The 21603-nt window shown below is 37.1% G+C and overlaps 1 protein-coding gene across 1 annotated transcript in view; it reads left to right on the forward strand.

Annotated features, from left to right (window-relative positions):
• The window catches only part of LOC149313891 (low-density lipoprotein receptor-related protein 1B-like), a 734124-nt gene that overhangs the window by 543158 nt on the left and 169363 nt on the right, over window positions 1-21603 (forward strand). Inside the window, exons 43-48 of the mRNA XM_089523040.1 lie at window positions 3290-3479; window positions 3818-4022; window positions 9804-9996; window positions 12288-12413; window positions 19067-19195; window positions 19375-19494. Coding sequence (XP_089379166.1) covers window positions 3290-3479; window positions 3818-4022; window positions 9804-9996; window positions 12288-12413; window positions 19067-19195; window positions 19375-19494 — 963 coding nt within the window. The remainder of the gene's footprint in view (window positions 1-3289; window positions 3480-3817; window positions 4023-9803; window positions 9997-12287; window positions 12414-19066; window positions 19196-19374; window positions 19495-21603) is intronic.

Consider the following 21603-nt stretch of genomic DNA (forward strand, 5'->3'; position numbering starts at 1 on the left):
GGAAAGAGCCTGTGTCTGAACGCCTCCCTCCTTTGCATCCCTGAATCGTTACTGGGAGAGGAATTCCTATGAATACAAAGTTTGGCGATTCAGCAAACGTGCCTGACTTTCAGACACAGGCTTCTTTCCCCATGTTGGGCAACAAAATGGTATCTATTTTATACTTGATGTTTGTGATATTACACGACATCAGCCAAACTTTAGAGAAATCAGCTGGTTTTTAAATTTAATTATTTTGATGTGTGGAGAATTATGCAAACAGTATGCCACTGTAGTATTAAATCTGTGTTTTAATTTGGTTTTGGTAGGTTATCACAAGCCAAATTTTCTAATTTTACAAATTAGAGTACTTCATATTGTATAGCATTTTCTTTGCAAAAAAGAACTCATCAGACAATTATACAATCTGCTAGTTAGGAGACAAATTGTTGATCCTGAATTATAAGACCTTATTATTATGTTGTTTTCTATTTTTTGCCACTGATGATTTGGTGCTTCATCATTACCTTAGGAGCCCAGTGAAAGAGTAAAGAATTAATTACCATTCCCATTGTGCCATTTGTAATATGTGTGAGTTGTTGATTCATATCCTCAGATGGTTTATTGCTTTTAAAACATTGCTTTAATCTCAGTCACCAAATGGTGACCACCTGTTGTCTGTTACAACTATTCTCTGTGAACAGATTGTCAGAAAGCAACCTCCTTCCTAGCATCTGGGCTAGTAAAACAATTGGCAGACTGTTTCTGAAAAGGTAAATTATATGTACGTAATGAGTAAGCATAATTTTTTAAAAAAAGAAAAGAAAAGAAAACAGATGATTAATATGTTTCATTTATCTCCAGAATTCATTCATTTGAATCTTATTGTTAAGTCTAGACCAGAGCAAACCCACTGAGTCAATGGGTGTGAAGACACACCCAACTAAAGGTGGTGGCAGGTTTGGGTGTGCAACACGGGTACCCTGGTGAGATCAAACTCTTCTACCCAAAAAAGGCTCTGAAACTGAATGTAAAGTTCAAAAGGGGGGAAATTTAATTTAAAGGACAAAATAAAGAGTTTTCTCCTCCCCAGCTCTAAACAAAAGGTACTTTACAGTTTCAGCAATCTTCAGGTTGTCATCTTTCTGGGTCTGATGTTAGTTTGCTCTCCTCACTCAATGGAACTGGTGCAGGGTCTTTCAGCTCCTGAACTCCTTTATTTTCTTGCTGATGGTAACTAATTTGGCTGAGTTGGTAACTAAATTGGCTAAAGTGTAAGAAATGCCCTTTCCGGCTGTCTGGGCCTGTTTGCCATCAAAAGACAGCTCTGTGCGTGCTCACAGCAAAGACTGATCCCCAACTAAAAACCTCTAGCTACAGCAGAGCATATTGGGAAAGGGCAAACCAAACCTGGAAATAATGCAGGGGAATCCTACAGCTCCTGCCACAACTAATACAAAGAACTTTTCTACACTAAACATACTATGGCCTGAACCAAAATGAAAGAAAATGCAGGGGAAAGTTTCAATCAGTCCTGGCAGGACATCACAATGGGCTTTACATGAGTATTGACTATAAACTGAATCTATTGATAGAATTTAGGCATTTGTCCACAATTTAGCACACTGCATAAATTCACTAAATCCAATGCAAACTCTGTACTGGATTATGACAGTTGTTCTTAGTAACCACTTTTAGTATGGTCAGGTACCAGGTTGCTCATGTTGTGACTATTTTTCTTTCTTATATTATATCTTACTTGTATTATCTCCCATTCGCCACACCATTTTTACCACTGTGTTTTTCATGTTATTAAATGGGGAGATCTGTGTAAGAAGTGGAGTTTTTAACCTGTAGTAAATTCAGGAGGTCCTAAAATAAGATATTTCAAAACCACTGAGTTTAGCTCAGGAAAGTTGAATCTGTCTTACAAGACAGCATAAAGTATAGGGCAAAAATATCTGTGTGAATCTTTTCTTCCCATAATAAGTAAAGATATTAAGTTGGTTCAAATATCATCTGCAAATACTGATGTATTAATTATTGGAATATTTAATTTTGAGAGTTTCCATAGTTTAACTTTAATAGTAAACAAGCACCACCACCACAAATCATCTGGTTATTAAAAAAATTCCATCATAATGATTGGAGCTTTATGTTTTTGTGTTTCATATGCAAAAATATTGATCTCTTACAATTTCTTCAACTGAAGGTTTCTGTTTTTATTTATATGCTATTCTACTCTCCAGGAAAGTCAGATGAAGAGCACCATCATAGTATTTATAGGCTGTATCTCATTCATGGGATGTAATCCATCTTTGTTAAGTTTAGTAAAAGTGATAGATGGCATTTGGCAATGTAATGATGTGATCACTGCACCATTGCTTCTGTAAATCATAAAAGCTGTTGCTTTCTGTTGTGTAGATAGTTAATCAGTTGTATACCATATTACTGATTTAATTCATATTGTCAGTAGCAGGTGAATAATGTGAGTATTTTATATTAACATCATATTGTATTAGCACTCACTTCATTTAAATATGCTATTCATTTGAAAAATAATAAACTGTTCCTTCATGAGCAGGATAGAATAAATGTAATTGGTCCATCTAATGTTTTAATTTAGCATTATGAGGTAGAAGTCTCTGTGTGTGCATATGTGTACATGCTATTTATAAATGTTTCTGACTGCAATACGTGTTCAGATTGCCCCCCTCCCTTAAGCTTCCTTGCCACATATTATTTCTGAAGTCCAACCTTTAGTCAGCATTCTGCATAGATGTATTCCAGGTAGTACTTCTTGAAAATGTTTGATTCAAATATACTTGTACAAGAATAGTAGAATCATAGCATTATAGAATCATAGAGTTGAAAGGTGCCTCATCGGTCATCAAGTCCACACTCATGTTCATCCCCATTAGGAAGAGAGGAAGACCAAATACAAACCGCAAACTATCATATATATATATATATATATATATATATATATATCTCCAAGGGATGAAAAACTTGATGTAAACTCTTCTCTATCTTTCTTTATTCTATGTACCTATTCATGGAAGAAGAAGAAAAAGCAATGCAAAAAGCTAAATTTATGAAAATCTTTTTATTATTCAAACATTTGTGTGTTCCTGGTGTATTTAATGCATTACGACATGGCATACATTTATGGTGATAGCAAAATACTGTGCTGCTATCTAATATTTACAATGCATAATAAAAGAGACTCACAGAAATAATTTTAGTATTGTAATTTTGACCATGTCCCTCTTAATTAAAGCTGCTGTTTAACACTCTTATCCACTACTAGATGTTGGTTCTGTAGAGGGTCTAGCATATCACAGAGCTTGGGATACTTTGTATTGGACCAGCTCAACTACATCCTCTATTACAAGGCACACAGTTGATCAGAAACGAAGAGGAGCCTTCAACAGAGAAGCAGTAATAACAATGTCTGAAGATGATCATCCACATGTTTTAGCCCTTGATGAATGTCAAAAGTAGGTGCCATAGCCATATTTATTATAGGTTGATGGAATTCGGTTTTAAAAGACATTTATTCCTTCTAGTAGAAATTCATTTTGGTTGTATTATAACACAAATATTGTTGGTCTTGTTTAGTCTGGAATAAATGCACTTAAATCAATAAGAGTTCTGATGTGTTCCAATGCATATTTTGGATTAGAAGTTTGTAAAGTAGATTCTACACACCTTAAATCTGTCTTTCCCTGTTTTAAATTACCCATCAATATTTTAAATGCTATATTGTATATCTCATTATAGGACTGAAATTCCTTTTTTTGAAAACTGTGTTTGATTTTTACCTTTTAAATTACAGTTTAATGTTTTGGACTAATTGGAATGAGCATCATCCAAGCATCATGAGAGCTACATTGTATGGCAAAAACGCACAGGTTATCATCAGCACTGACATCTTAACACCTAATGGGCTTGCCATTGATCACAGTGCAGAAAAACTGTATTTTTCAGATGGCAGTTTGGGTAAAATAGAAAGGTGTGAATATGATGGATCACAAAGAAATGTAAGTAAAATTATAATGCTGATTTCTAGGAATGTATCATATTTTATATGTAAGAAAGCAACAATAAGCTGAAAAATGCTTACTACTAATAATAAACAATAAACATATAATCATAAGTAACAGAAGATTCCTGCTGGATACTTGTATAGGGACAAAAATATATTCCAAATGCATATACACTTCTTGTCCCTTATTTGCACCTATATTTCAGAATAATATTTTAATAGGGGAAATGTTGTTTGTATAGCTCTACACATGTAGGCTTTCCATGCAATCAGAAATTCCAGTGGTATGGAAACTTGCATTCAGTATCACACTAGTTGATAAGATTCAGAGGGTAACAGATGACATTTTGTTGATCCGCCCATGTGACAGATGGGCCCTGCATGAGGAGAAAGGTGGGCTATAAATAAAAGAAATACATAAATAACAGTTCATATACATTACAATTCTGTAAAGGTACCTTTTTTACAGCATCAAATACACCGGGATTGCTAGCCTTTCTCTTCTTGTGGGATCTCTGTATCTTTGAACATTGTTTGAAGAACAAGAGTAAGATGTGTCATTGTCACTACTTCACAACAGGAATACCTGTACTAGTTACAGTTCCATTTGAAATTATGTCCAAAGCTAAGGCCAGATTCACTCAAATGCCTCACCAAACAGAATCAAAGATAATCAAGATTAGATCAAGCTATACAAGTTCTTTTTATTAAATATAGTGATGATTAATGGACACAGAAGATGTATCAAGGTAAAGAAAGCATGTAATAACATTTTAGCTGTCAAGGGTTCCCATACTACAGTAAGGACCAGTGTTTCCAGGTGCATGTGCACTTCTTACTTTGTATGAAACTCAGTATATAGCTGTGTATGTATACCTAGTTTTTTAGGTACACATACACAGCTATATACTGAGATTCATCCAAAGTTTTCTATTTCTTTTTTTTAAATTATTATCATAAAACGCATGACATACAGTAGCATATAACACTAATGCATAGCATACACCAACAGATTATTATTATTATTATTATTATTATTATTATTATTATTATTGGTATTTACACCCTGCCCTTCAGCCCTAAAGGCTCTCAGAGCGGCTTACAATTATTATTATTTTTAATTAGACAGTATCCTTCCTCCATCCATCATTCATATATTCAACCATCCTACAGTCAACAGTTCTACTAATTATTAAATCCATCTGACTTCATAAACATTTGTTATGCTCTATATTCTCAACTTCTGATTATTCTATATTTTCCTTTTCTCCAATAGTGGTATAACTATTGAGCACAGTATTAAATAATTCATATTTCATCTTTCCCATCTGTAACTCTGTAATTGGGAACCATTCTTTATCTGTTTTTTTCTGTATCTTTATTGTTAATTCTCACAGTTAATTTATCCATTTCGCTCTTTAAATTCAGTATCCATTCATCTACTGGTGAAGTTTCTTTTGATTCCCAGTGCTTCACTAACATTAATTTCCCCATTTTGCTCATATCTATTAAATCCAATATCCATTCATCTACTGGTGGAGTTGCTGTGGGAAGGAAGCCACCCAATAAGACAACAACACAGAATTGGAGAAAAAGGCCACAACTTTATTAGCAAACAGCACAAAGGGTAGGGTTGGCCCAAAGCATAAGGTTTCGATCTGGAAACATCAATCAACACCCCAGTTGATTGATGTAAGGTTACTTGGTCACAGCCTAGCATCAGGGTGACATAGGGGCAACGGAAACGCCCTCTCGCATATATGGAACCGGTCAGTCACATATTCCAATAAGCCCCTAGTCACCAGGACATGTTCGCTCGATTTGGTCACCACAATGGCCACACCACCTGCCCTCAGCACTCCCGAGTCCAATGGACTCCTGATCCAGTGCTACGGAGCCCTGGAAACCATGTCCATCAGATCCAGGACCTATACTGCTGCCCTAAAACAAAGTTGTAACAAAAACGTTCTAGCCAAGGGAGGGAGGGTGGAAGAGCTGAGCTAAAATAGCGCCAGATGGCGCACAATGCAGCCTTAAATAGGCCTGCCCACCAATAGGGGGCCTGGAAAGAGCGGAGGCACTGCCTCTCAGGCTCCTACCACCAATAGGCTGCACTCGGGGGTCCAAGCCAGCCAATCATGGCCTCTTCCCTTTTGTAACGCAAGCTGGGACGTGTAGTCCCAGCACCTGGTGCAAAAGAGCCACCCTTTCCACCCCAACAGCCAATGGAGGGCCTTCTTGCTGGCCCAAAGGATGCTGGGCGAGACAGGGCTCCACAATTGCAGAGACTAGGGAGCCTTCTGCCCCAGCAACAATGCCGGCCCGGTAAGGTGGGCGGCATCATTTTCTTTTGATTTCCAGTGCTTCGCTAACATTATTCTAGTTAAAGTGACTATATATAACAATGTTCTCCAATATTTTTTCCTCATCTTTCTCACCCATTTTATTTGTCCTATTTAATAAATATATTTCTGGCTTCAATTGAAAATTTATTTGTAACATTTTGGATATTATTGCATGTCTTCTCCCAATATTTATTTAAATTGGGGCATATCCACCACATATGAATCCAGAAGCCTATCTCCTTTTGATATTCCTAATGTTTATTTTGTTTAGTAATATATGTATTAGAGTTATTTTGTGGAGTGAGGTACCACTGTTCTGACGTTTTTCTTTAAAGTCTTGTGAGCAAATACATTTCTGGGTCTTCTTCCTCGATTTTTTCCAACTTTCCATATGTATTTCATTTCCAATATCTTTTGCCCATTGTATCATTATCTCCTATATTCTTTCCTGTTCCAATTCTCTTTCTTGAAGTAAATTGTAAAATTTTGTTGTTTTCTTTTCATCCTTACTTTGTATAATTTTATCCAATTCATTTTTCTCTTCTTGAAATCCTTCTAAGCTTACATCCATTTTATACCCTTCTTTCAGCTGAGTATATGGAAACTAAAACACTTTATAATCCATTTTTAGGGCTTTTAGGTGTTTTTCTAACCATTCTCAAAGCAGCCATTATAACCAATAAGAACTTTTACAGTAAAATCTCTCTTTCTTATATCCCATTGTCGGAATTGGTCAGAATGATAATACCTCTACTCAAACTGTATGAACTCTAGTATGTTATGTTTAAGGTAAGAAGTTTAGGTCAGCTTCTGGCTATTCTGCATGAAGTAATGTAACATTTTCTTAGCCATAACAGATTTCCCATGACAATAGTTATCACAGTTTATAGATATCACAGGTTATACACTTATATTTTTTTCATGACAATTTTTCCACATCTGTGAGCACTACTCATGAAGACAGGATTGAAAGGAGAAAAAGGATGGAAACTCTACTTATGAACAGTTGGCTTGCCTCAATTTCTGCCGCTGTATGGGAGAAGTACTTCCATCTTTGGGTGTTGGGTGGCTGCCTTGTTTCATGTAATATAGGGCTCTTTCATATGAAAACTGTAATTGAATGCATCCATGGGTAATAACAGCCGTTATTACCCAAAGATGCGTCCATTACAATTTACACACAGGACACGAAGGGCAGAAGCGTGGGGTGTGTGTGTCATAAACTTCCCCCTGACCGTGCTATTAATCATGTTTTAATGATGCTTGCCTCCCATTTGAATAAATCTATCAGAGTTAGCAGCTGCAACAGACTCAGTAGTTGAAGAAGACACCTTACTGTGGATAAATTTCCTTCCTTCATGCCTCAGCTGAACTCTCCATTCTTCTAGTGATTTGGAATTATATCAAGGAACAAGAAGAGGATTGCATATCAAAATTCAGTTCCCAAAATTTAAAAATACTAAAAAGTACACAAAAATATACACAGTAAAGGTGTCTGTGCAAAAAATAAAATAAAATAAAATAAAATAAAATAATAAAAAAAAATCCATGCACTGTCCAGAGAGAGACTGAGAGAATGAGAGAGAGTATATCACACCTTTATTTGTTTGGTCTTTCTTTTGATGGAGTGGCAAGACCAAGGAAAGGGTACAAGTGTGCAGTGAGAAAAAATGACTGACATTCCTTGGAAGCTGCTTGATCCCTTCACTTCCTTGGCTGTGCTTTCCTATTGGGAGATTAGCAGTGGAGATTCAGCAATCAGCGCAATAGGCCCTTATCATCCCTCTGCTCCATCCAAAGACAGAAGCTGAGCTGTGAGAAGCAGTAACTACTCCCTGCAGGAGCAGCCACTGCTTGCACTGTTTGATCATCCTCTCTCCCAGTGACACAGTAGGAACAATTACAAATGTTATGTTTTGAAGAAGCAGGCATCATAGATTTGAGTGACTTGCTTTCTTTCCTCCTTGGAATGGTTGTCTCCATGCCTATTCTCTTTTTCTGACAAGAGAGTCACACCCATAATAAGTAGTAAGGATGAAGAGACAATGCATAATTCTTGAAAGAGCAGTTTCTACCTGCTCACTTGTCTGCTACCATACCGAGAGAAAAATGGGATTAAACTCACTGGAACTAATCTAATCCCTATTCTCTTGGCACCCAGGGAAATAACACTAGTAAGAGAGAGAATAAATGTGTTTATCTTCCCCTTCTGGGCACATAACCAAGCAAAACACTCTGTGGTGCACTACTCAAAAAGAGAAGGCAAACTAGTAGGTGGATGTGACTTGACAGTATGATGGTGATCATTGTCCACATTGATTAGAATTGCCTTCTCTTGCTCACATGTTCTCTCAGAGCAACCCTTTGGGACTCAATTCTTCCTCCTGCATCTTTCAGTCACTGCGCTCTTGGGTCCAATGGACTCCCAATCCAGTGCTATGGAGCCCTGGAAACCACACCTGCCAGATTCAGGACCTATGTTGCCACCCTAAAACAAAGTTGTGAGAAAAACACCCTAGCCAAGGGACGGAAAGTGGGAGAGCAGAGCTAAAATGGTACCGGATGGTGCACGATGTGGCCTTAAATAGGCCCGCCCACCAATAGGGGGCCTGGAAAAAGTGGAGGCACTGCCTCCCAGGCCCCTTCCACCATTAGGCTAGGCTCAAGGATCCGAGCCAGCCAATCATGGCCTCTTCCCTTTTGAAGTGCAAGCTGGGACTTGTAGTGCAGTGCAAGCTGAGACGCAGTGCATTTTCCGCAAGAGCAGCCACTGGCCCAAAGGTTGCTGGGGAGAAACAGGCTTCTGCAGTTGTGCAGACTACAGTGACTTCTGCCCCAGCAACAACACCGGGCGGCGTCATATATTGCAAGATTTATCTCAATTTTACTGAAATTTTCCTATATAAAAATCTACAAACTTCCCATCTTCTTCATAGATGCAAACACATTTGCCCAGTCCAGCTGGCAAAGTCTAAAGCTAGAAAGGTCATATATCGAAAGTAAATTGTACTGTCAATATTAGGTAGTATGCAAAGGGATCTTGTAGCACCTTCGAGACTAATTGAAAGAAAGAGCCTGTTAGCATCAGCATCAAGTCTATGAAAGTTCATGCTACCAGTTTCTTTCTTTCAGGTAGGTCTGAAATACACTGCAGAAATAAAACAGTTTGAGACCATTTCAACTGCCCTGGCTCACTGCTAGGGAATCCTGGGAATTGTAGTTTATTGTGACATCAGAGCTCTCTGACAGAGAAAGCTAAATGTCTCACAAAATTACACCCCCTCACTGTGTTTTTATCTCTAATGTTTTAATAGCATTCACTTAATGTGGTTTATTTTAATGCAAATAGCCCTCATTTATTCAAACTATTGAAACAAAGAAGTATGGAATAAATGCACATTTAGCTGATTCCTGTTTCCTTTTCTAATTAGGTGATTGTCAGATCTGGACCTGGTACTTTTCTCAGTCTGGCTGTTTATGATGACTGGATCTTCTGGACAGACTGGGTGAGAAGAGCTATTCTGCGATCCAATAAATATACAGGTGGAGATACAAAAATTCTTAGATCTGATATACCACATCAACCAATGGGCATCATAGCTGTTGCTAATGACACTAACAGCTGTAAGTTACCAAGCACAACATTAATTTCTTTACTGGTAGATATTTTTTTCCAAAAATTTCTTTCAGTAAAAGGATGATTTCTGCAGTTTAGCAGATTGTTCTTGTTCAGTTATAAAATATAATATACAGGAAAAGCACTTATCAAAGAAGGCTGCAAACTTGAATTATGTCTCTGTTGGCAATTGCCAGTCAACGTACACACACGCACACACAAAATAAAATGAAATAAAATAAAATTTCAGTGTTCCTTTGAATGGAAAGGGTTAGTGTTTCCTTGGGTGTCCCCTGCATATATCCTGTCAGTTACATACACAAATGTGAACAGCACCTGAATTCTTTACTGTTTTCATAAAGGATGAATGGCATTATATCCTGATTTGGTTCAGGTTTTCCAAGAAGTTATTTGGAATGTACAATTTTAACCTCATGGGATCATGACAGTCTCTTAGCTGAGGTCTCCTCCAACCTTATGACAAGCTGTCATAATGCTTCTCTATGGTATCATTCACTTTTCAAGTTACGGTACCATTATTATGTGTTTATATGTATTCTTCATGAGGACAATACTACCACCTACTTTAGTCTACTTGATTCTTCTTGTATTGCCAATACTGTGCACTACTAATCATCAGATATTTTCTACTAAAGTGAATTTCATTATTTCTAGTCTGAGCATGCACATGTTAACAAAGTAAGCCTTTTCCTCATTAACCAATCATCAGGCTCCCCCCCCCCCCCCCGAAGTTCAGTCACAGCTTGAAATTGTTCTTCTACAATAAGCAAGAGCTGAAATGTGGAAGTACTGCAGTCATGGACATTGCACATTGCTCCATCATTTAATTAATAATTCTTTTATAAATTTTAAAAAAATCTGTTAATTCTGGTACGTATTCAAAATTTAAAAACTGTTTGAAAATTTTAATTATTTCCCTACTTTTTTTCCAAACAGTATATTTCAGGTTTTAAAATATACAGATAATTATAATTGGTTTAAAATATCTAGAGAGATAATCTAATCACATTTTTAATATGTTGACAAATATAGGAGTAGAGGTGCATATATATATATATATATATATATATATATATATATATATATCCCACATCTACACTATCTCTATCTATCTCACTAACAACTTTCCTCTGGTCATCTAGAGTATGCTCCCAGTTACTGGGAACATAATGATTGAAGTTATCTGTTGCAATTACTTTCACCAAAATGGAGACAGGCAGATTTGGGTGAAGGTAGAAGTTTGCTACTTTGTATATGGATGCAGAGGAACTGGATACAGTAATATGCTAAGGAGTTAGATCAGTAATTCCTTCCTTCATTATAGCTATCATTCAGCTATGTCAAACAAAAAGATAAAGTTGTTCTTAAGCATGTTTTGCCTCAGCCATATTTCTTGCACCTGCCAATTCTGATCTTTCTGTATCACACCTAACTTTCGCCACTCCCCCCCCCCCCCCGTAATAGCTATAATTTTTGGCCCATTGGTTTCTTCCAATGAGCTAAATAATATTTATTCAAGGCCCATCCCATATGCAGTGTGGTGAAATCTGTAGAAAAATGTCATAGTAAATACTAATAAGTTAAGAACCCTGGAGAAATGACACTTGTCTTTTAAATAGGCCTTGGTAAAGTGCTGCTCTGGGGCTGCCTGCAAACCCCATAGGTTTTCTTTTGCCTCTCCAGTCTACAAAATAGTGATACTTTTATTCTGCAACCAAAATGCACAAAGTACATGTTGGAAGGCCAATAAAGATATCACTGTTTTGTGGATTTTGAATGTTAACGTGCTTTGCTACATGGGTAGCATGGCTACTCCTGCATATGTTTGCTTTCCAATGTCTTTGTGCATCCATTTTTCTACTTCTCTGTAGAAATGAGGGGGAAAGCAAATCTTCTGGAAGCCTGCAGGAAATGTGGTTCACTTTTTACATAAGTCACAACACACCTTACCCCTGCTTTTTAACATTAAAAAGTCCATATTCAAAAAGAAATTGTATACTTCTTCCCATTTCCAGAGTTTGTTTCATTTTGGATTCTGGCATTTTTGGCACTCCATGAAGCTCTAATAGGCTCCCACAGACAGATAATTGCCCTCCAGACTTGCTACAGTTGCTCGCTTCTGTTTTAGGTATCGACAGCAAAGTAATTTGTGTGTTTAGAAGCCCCATAATTTTGTTAAACCTGAGTTTCCAAATAATGTTGTAAATAATCTTAATGCTGATAGATGGTTACATGATTTTTTTATTATTATTTGATACTACAGTCTTTCTTTTTCCAGGTGAATTATCTCCCTGTGCCCAAATGAATGGGGGCTGTCATGACTTGTGTCTTTTAACTCCGGATGGCCGTGTGAATTGTTCATGTAGGGGTGACCGAATACTTGCAGATGAAAACAGATGTGTGTGTAAGTAACATTATTTGACTACCATGATAGCCAAGTTCATCCACTTGGGGTCACTAACTCAGTGTAGTGTAGTGGGACTTTATTTCTGTGACTTTAGAAATCAAGGTTCAGTTCTTCCTGAGTCATGCAACTCCCTGGGTGGTACAATCACTCTCTGACATAGCCTGGCCTGTCTCACAGAGTTCTTGTGAGGATAAAACAAGAAGAAATATCTCTGTGTGCTGCCTTGAGCTTATTTGAGACAAAGTAGGATATAAATGTGACTAATAAATAATAATAAAATTCACAAAGTGCATGCCTATTTGGGTGCAGGAAGCAGATAGCTGCCCACAAGACATTCAGGGCACTATACTGGATAGCCTCCATACCTCTTATTATTTTTTTCCTTTATAGCACACTCTCACATTCTCTTTATCTGTGTTTGTGTGTGATTGACTTGGATTACCCAAAGAGCTATTTACTCTAAGGAGTTTATCACACAGGGAAAATTGGAAGTTTAAAAAGGTCAGAACGTGCTCTTATCCAGGGTATTAAGCACAATTGCACGAATGGTTTTCTCATGATGTTGCATGCAAACAACTTATAATCTGACAAGAAATTGACATGAACCAGGAAATAAGTATTTTCAGGAAAATATTGGAATTTCACTTCCATTTCATTCACGAATTTGTTTTTTTGGGGCAATTGCTGAAGTGTGAAAGGTACTTGTGGTTTATCCATGGAATTCTCTCTTTTTTTGTATTTGTTGCCAGATTTCACATGGTTCTTTGGGGCGAGTTTACTTCCAGTGCCGCAGAATAAGTAAAATCAATACCCACCCTTCTTCATAGCCAGAGCTCTTAAAACAAACAGTTGATAGAAGGGGAGAGAAAGAGAGAGGGAGGGAGGGATAGAGAATGAATGAATGAATGCTTGCCTCAGAATGCTTGTCTGAGTCCCGGTGCACTCCTCCCTCCCTCCCTCCCTCCCTCTGTCTCCTGCTTCAGCTGCAGCGATCCCCAAACTATCTCCTTTCAGGGATTTTGGTCTTCAGCTCACAGAATCCCAGGTTATTGGCCAACATGGCTGAGGCTTCTGGGAGCTGAAGTCCAAAATCTCTTAAAACTCACAGAACCCCAGGTTTTTGCACTTCCTCAATGTGTGTGATAATCTTCTTGGTCTCTTGACAAAAATATGTAACTTTTCACTAAAATTGGCCTTCTTACCAGAGGAATGGAAGGTAACATCCCTAAAATAGAATCCAGGAAGAAAACAGGAAATTACAGGCCTGTTAAAGTAACTTCTATTCCATGTACATTTGTAACAAATGCAGTAACAATAACCACAACAATAGTTTAAACGTAAGAACCTTGCTAACAAAGACATAGCATGACTCCTTCAAAGGAAAGTCCTCCACGTGTTTATAGTGACATTCACCTTGAGCTAAAAGTAATTAAGGGCCAAATTGTGATAATTTGCAATTAGACCATGGGGCCTTACCATGAGATTAAAGTTTATTTTCTTTTTCATTGTTTATAGGCCTGTTACAGACTGCCAAAATAAAGCTGCTTCGGGTCTCTTTGGAGGTATGCTATTTAAATGACGCATGCATCCCTAAGAATCCGGAAGCTGCACCAAAGCTGCATTCCAGTGCTTAGGAATGGAGTGTGGCTTTGGCGCGACCTCCGGACTCTTAGGACCCATGCATCATTTAAATAGCATACCTCCAAAGAGACCCGAAGCAGCTTTATTTTGGCAGTCTGTAACAGGCCATAGAAAGGTTTGTAGTCACAAGCAGCTGCAGAGCTGTAGTGACCAACCCATCAGCATTTTTTTCTTATATCCATACATGGAAATGAATTTCACTGGAGTCAAGATTCTCAATGAAAGTACCCATTTTGCACAACCCACACTTACTGTGATATAAAATACATCATTCCTTTGAAATCTTAAAATTTGTAAGGCTTCTGGTGCATTTGGGAGGGGGGATGAATATACACAAAACTAGGTACATTAGTCAAAATGTGAATATTTGACTATGCATACAGTTACAAAATATGTACCAATACACTTGCAATCTGATATGAACAAAATAATGGGGTAGGTAAATTCAGAGAAATGTGACAATTTTGAATCTCTGATTATGACTTTTTCCCAAATGGAAATGACACAATTTCAAGATGTACCAGCACCAATTCTTGTATTATTGAAATTAATTATTCAGGAGCCAGCCAGGCTCTTACAGACATGGACAAAATAGCATCAATTTACATTAAAAACAAATAACAAGCAAGGTTAGACTTGTCCATATTATGAATTACCTAAAGGTTCTCCCTCTTTGTGTAGCATGATTATAAGAATGCTCCTTTTATGCAAAATGCATTTCCTAGACCACAAAAAACTACAAGCAGGACTCAAAATGGCGATGAGATAGGATAATGTTCCTTTGTTACAACTGTATTTGTCAGATATTATTAAATCTCAGAAAAGGTTCATCCACCTACAAAAAAAAAATCAGGCATTGTTAGATAATGATGCTCAATACTGATTACTGTTAATCAATCTTAGAAGATGGATATTATTATACAGTGATCAGACATGTCATGTCCTTGGTGAAGGGAAGATTCTTGGCTTTGTAGAAATCTATCAGCAACTGCATGCTAGTTATGGTTAGAAAAAAACTTGATAGAATTACAAGGGTAATTGTTTTTGTTCATGTAAGGCCTTCCACAGCATGCATACACAAAATTATAAGCATACACATTTGTTTGTTTGTTTGTTTGTTTTTATCCCACCTTTCTCCCAAAGTGGGACCCAAGGTGTGTACATGTAATGTACAACCACAAATATACAGATATGTCAACACATTCTTCCTTTCCCACACTGTCTGTCTTTTCTCCCTCAATGCCCCTGCCACTTAATTCTCTTCCCCAAAGTCCCCCTGCCAGCTGTCCTTGCTATTCCATTTCCTTTCTGCCCTATCCATCCCATTAACCTTTCTGCTCTAGTTCCTTTGTCCATGTACTTCATTTTTTATTTCCATCATATTATTTTACATCTTATCTTCTGGATCATCTTTCTTTTTCCAAAGTTCTCTTTCCCCAATAACTGTTGAAAACCCACAAGCACTTAGCTGAGTGCTTCAGAGCATCAAAAGCCAAGGATTAGCATGGATCCCATTGACAACAAACAAGGACTTCCTGAAATGCACAATCCTTGCTACTCTTTGGCTGTTCTTTGAAGTTCTCAGGTCAGTGCTTGCAGCTGTCATAATTGCTGTATTCACTTCAGATGGCTTTATAAAGTGATGTAAATATCCAGAAGATGATTTAGAAGTCACAAGGAAGCCAGAATGCATGGGATAAATACAGACCATGGGATGAGTGCAGAAGCTTAGACAATTAGTTTTTTAAAAATCAATAAAGCAAAGGGGCAACCTCAATATGGCTTGGGCACAGGAAAGGATGTGTCTAGTGTGGAATGCCTCATGAAGTATATGGGCTTTTTAAAAAAGTGTTAGGCTTTTCCACAACTTTTCCTGTGACATTCTGGAAAAATTGCACAGAGTATTTTATATCCTTTATGTACCTCATACCATACTATTCATTTCCATCAGGGGACTATTCCTATTGTTTGATTAATTGCTTATATATCACAGAGTGCATCACTTGCTGTCTTTTAATACTCCACACTAAACGGCCATTTAAAGAGTGCACCACAGAATAGGAATTAAAAATGTTTCAAACTTTGTTCTTGTGAATATAGAGCTGATCTTAAGAAGATTTCCATCAATAAATTAATTTGCAGTCACTGTAGTATAGATTTGCAGTCCCTGCTGTAAAGCTGCTTCTGTTGGCTGTATAATTAAAATGGAGTGGCTATACAGATGATTTACTTCGAAAACAAACAGGTTAATTAAGACTGTAACAGTGTTACAGTACAGCACAATCTCAAAACAGCTGTGAAAATCATATCCTGTAGAGATCAATTGATCTTGTATGGACAGCCATCTGATTTGCAATGGTTCCAAGTTAATGTAATTAAATTTCAGTGTCTCACCATAACAACTTATTCCAGTATAGCCTTCAAACAATCACTAATGAAGCCACACCATAACAATAAGAGTACCGCACACAGTAAATACAGAACTGTAATTAACTTGACAATATAGCAGGCTTTTATACATCCCACAGGTATTCAGCTTTTTATTGGATATAGCTTTAGTGTAAGCTACTTCACCGACAGTTACATAAGAGAGGCACAACACTGACATTTTCCAACTTTTCAAAACATATTGCAAAAATAAAACTTATTCATATTGTGTTTTTGTGTGTGGACAGGAAGGTTTTTTTAAAAAGAAATTATTCTAATTTACTTACATACCAGCCATCGAATTTCCTCTTCTGATCCAAATTCATGCTATAATAAACTGTAGTTACCTGCATTTGGCAAAATATGTTTCCTGTTACTGAATACTGGGTGAAAAAGTTATGAAAATGATACTGACCAGTTTTATATATGAAAGTTGTCAAAATTCTCAGAGTGTTAAAACATTCGTGGCAACTGCTATGCACATGCACACACCTCTTTATCTATATCTATATCAATGTCGATATTGATATTTATCATATCTATGTATCTATGGAAATTATAGTTAAAAAAATCTTTGGGGTTATAAGAACCTAGGAGCACTTTCCATAGAATCACCATGCCCTGATTCCATGCGAAAGGCTTATACAAATGGTAATATAATTTACATACAATCTCTAGCTTCATGGGACTTGCTAATGGATCAAGGGCTCCTCTATACAATGATGTCCCCTAAGCAACACATAAAACATTGTAAAGTCAAAGGCTTTCATGACCAGGATCCATAGTTTTTGGTGGATTTTTCAGGCTATGTGGCCATGTTCTAGAAGATTTTATTCCTGATGTTTTTCCTGCATCTGTGGCTGGTATCTTCTCTGAACATGGTCACAGAGCCTGAAAAACACACATAAAACATTATTATTATTATTATTATTATTATTATTATTATTGAAACATTTAAAAACCCCATCAGTTTGAGAGGAAAATGTGAGGGTGGAATCTGCTTCAAAACATGATAATCCTTTGTATGTTTTTATAACTACTCCCTTGCCATCAAACGATATCAGCTACACAGGATAACAAGCTCCATGAATCAGAGTACCATACAGGTTACAATTGTTGCAGAGTGAGAAATTAGGAAATAAGCCCACAGATAACAATGACATTTCACGAAAAGGACCCAAATATGTGCTCATGTTTATCATCAAGGCCATTTTATTAAGGATGTAGGCTGCATCTGCACTCCAGAAATAATCCAGCTAGCACTGCTTTAACTGCAATGGCTCAATGCTATTCAATCCTAGCATTTGTTGTTTGTTGTGGCACCAGAGTGATCAGACAGAGAAGGCTAACTGCCTCACAATACTACAATTCCCAGAATTCCATAGCATTGAGCCATGGCAGTTAAAGTGATGTCAAACTGTATTATTTCTGCAGTGTGGATGCAGCTATAGAAAATATTTCCCCAAATTATACAAGGATAGAACTGAGAGCCAGTTCAGTGTGTCTAAACAGACAATTTAAAACATGTATATGAGGAACTGATCCAGTGTGTTGTAGTGGTTTGAGTGTTGGACTACAACTCTGAGGACCAGGGGTTTGATTCCCAGTTCAGTCATTGAAACCCACTGGGTGATCTTGGGCAAGGCATGCTCCTTCAGCCTCAAGGGAAGGCAATGGCAAACCTCTTCTGCATAAACCTTGTCAAGAAACCCTCATGATAGGTTTGCCTTGGGGATGTTATAACTTGGAAATGACTTGAAGACAACAAATTCAGGGAACTAAAGAAATGAATGGTGCCATAGTTACAGATCCTGTCTTGAGCTATGGCAAATCTCTTCCAGTTCATTCTGAGAGCAATATTATCAGTTCTGGATTTCCCAGAGTAATTAATAAGAGAATTCTGTTATTAATAATATTCAGAATCTTTACTGTTTTGTTCTTTGCCATAAAATTTTTTCTACAGCCTTTGGCATAGCAGCTTTGATATTTTACTAAGCAGCATGCAAAATAAGATGATTCCCAAACCAGTTGCTCTTAACTGAATAGAAAAAAAATGAAATGGTTTGGGGATTCAAAAAGTCATGTAGTTGCAAATGATAAAACAGGTTGTCATAGCAGCATAGTTTCTACTTCTTCACTGCTGGGTCCCATGGTAAGCCATGATAGAACTGTACCATATTACAATATCAAAATTATTTGCAGCTCTACTTGTAGCAAAATTGAAATATGCAACTAGCTGAGGGAGAACAGGGAGCTTATAGAAAATTGATCAGAGTCATCTTATGTGGGTGAAACAGGAGATCTGCCTTCTGAATTCTCTAGAATCTCCCCCTTGCCTCTCTACCTTGTCATCATAGCCCATGTTACTCTCTAGGTCCCCTGGCTCTAGGGGAGCATGGTGGAGAATCAAGGGTCTGGTGAGGAGAGAATAAAGCAATGAAGGCAAATTCCTCCTATCCACATCAGTGGCTGAATGTTTGAACTTAATACATCACAGTTTTTAAACTCCCTTTAAAATAGTTTTGGATTTTGAGCCATTGCTTTTGAAATTCAGCCCAGTCTCTTCTTGTTTTCCATTTCAGCTAAAAATTTCTCCTGCAACTTTTTCTCTGAATTTGAATGTGGAAATGGTGACTGCATTGATTACCAGCTGTCCTGTGATGGTGTACCCCACTGTAAGGACAAATCTGATGAGAAATTACTTTATTGTGGTAAGTCAAATCATACAGCTTCTTTCCTTTATTTGGTTATATCAGACCCTATTTCCATGTAAAATAGCCACCTAGCTATGTAAATTGATCTACAAGATGTTGACTGTATTCTAAAACCCCCAAACTTCTAACCATGTTAATGTACGTAATAAAGACTGACTTGTATTTTAATTTACCAGAAAACAGAAGCTGTCGAAGAGGCTTTAAACCCTGTTTTAATCATCGTTGTATATCCACTAATCAAATATGTGATGGAAAAAATGATTGTGGTGATGACTCTGATGAAGTAGGCTGTGAAGGTACTTCTGAAGCTCTTCTGCATGCTGATTTTAGAAAACTGATACATAGGTCATGAAAATATCATTTAAATGGAATTTGTGTGGTGGACCTATGAATAATGTTGTGGTGCAATGATTTCTTCTTTTTTGATAAAAAAAATTATTAAAATTATACAAAGAATAGAACATTAAAAGATGGTTAAAACTCCACAAAAGCTTACAATTATAAAATAATGTGCAATGGTTTTTTGTGTGGAAACTGTGGAAATGAGGACTAAGGCACTTAAAGGATTCACAGAGTCATGCAATTTAATGTAAATGGTTGCATTTTCTGACAGTGGCCCCACAAAATAGCAAACAAGACAGCAATGATGATAAAATACAAAGACCTGTGGTTCCATGGTGATTGGGGAGTGAGAAAACTTCTCAATGAAATCATCTTAGATAGTTCTGTATCACAGTTACCAAAAAAACATAATAATAATAATAATAATAATAATAATAAGAAGAAGAAGAAGAAGATTTATTTCTTTTCCGCCTTTTCCCAATAGGGAATCAAGGTGGATTACAAGATTATGCTCAAAATTATACAACATAGACTCCAACCAAATATGGAGAAAGAAATCCCAGAGGCCCAAGAGGGGTTCAGGAAAGGAAGAGGCACTAGAGACCACATTGGAAACATACAATGGATAATGGAGTTCCAAAAAAATAAAAATAAAAAATCACCTTGTGCTTTATAGATGATAGCAAAGGCTTTTACTGCATAGATCATGAAAGGCTATGGAATGCCCTTAAAGACATGGGAGTGCCAATACATCTGACAGTCCTGATGAGGAATCTGTACTTAGAACAAGAGGCTACCATCAGAAAAGAACATGAAGAAACAGCATGGTTCCCAATTGGCCAAGGAGTCAGATAAGGCTGCATCTTATCACCCTACTTGTTCAACTTATATGCAGAACATATTGCAAGAAAAGCAGGCTTGGACACAGAAGGAGGAGTGTAAATAGGAAGAAGGAATATCAATAATCTGAGATACACAGATCACACCATAATACTAACAGAAAACCTCAAAGACCTGGAAAAATTACTATGAAAGCTCAAGGAAGAAAGTGCAAAGGCATGCCTATTGTTGAACATAAAGAAAACAAAAACAATGATCATAGAGAACCAACACAAATTTGAATTAGATAACAAAGAAATAGAAATAGTAAAAGAATTCTCATACCTGGGATCAAATATTGATAGAAATGGAGACTAGAGACAGGAAATCAGAAGAAGATTAAGAATGGGAAGGACAGCTATGAAAGAATTAGAGAAGATGCTAAAATGCAACTGAGCACAAAAGTTATAATTGTACAAGCCATTGTATTCCCTATTGCCATAGATGGATGTGAAAGCTGGACAGTTAAGAAGGAGGATAGGAGGGAAATCAACTCATTCGAAATGTGGTGCTGGAGAAGAGTGCTAAGAATTCCATGGTCAGCCAAAAAGACCAATAAATGGGTCCTAGAGCAGATCAAGCCAGAAATCTCCCTAGAAGCCAAGATGACAAAACTCAGGTTGTCATACTTTGGACACATCATGAGAAGGCATGAATCATTGGAAAAAACAGTAATGCTAGGAAAGGTAGAGGGAAGTAGAAAGAGGGGAAGGCTGCATGCAAGATGGATGGACTCTATTAAAGAGATCACAAGTGTGAGTTTTCAGGAGTTGAATAGAACAGAGGAAGACAGAAGGTCTTGGAGATGGTTTATCAGAAGGGTCATCATGGGTCGAGATCGATTCAAAGGCAGTTAACAACAAAAACCAGTAGAAATAAAAGTCATTTGAAAGCATAGCCATAACAAAACAGAAAATATAAGCAATGAAGCACATTATTAAAAATATTTTTGCCATGAGCAGTCAGTTCCCAAAAGGCCTGTTAAACAAAAGGTGTATCCACATTGCAGAACTAAAACTGTTTGACACTACTCTAACTTTCAGGACTTATCCTGCATGGGGTTTGGTGAGGTATTGAGTCTGGTCTGTCAGAGAGCTCTGGTGCCTCACCAGACTACATGATTCTGTAGGATAAGTCCTGGTAGTTAGAGTGGCATCAAACTGCATAATTTCTACAGGAGTAGC

The sequence above is a fragment of the Sceloporus occidentalis genome, unplaced genomic scaffold (assembly GCF_023333645.1).
Source record: "Sceloporus occidentalis isolate IW3139 unplaced genomic scaffold, rSceOcc1.0.p SCAF_4, whole genome shotgun sequence".
In the NCBI taxonomy this organism is placed as follows: Eukaryota; Metazoa; Chordata; class Lepidosauria; order Squamata; family Phrynosomatidae; genus Sceloporus; species Sceloporus occidentalis.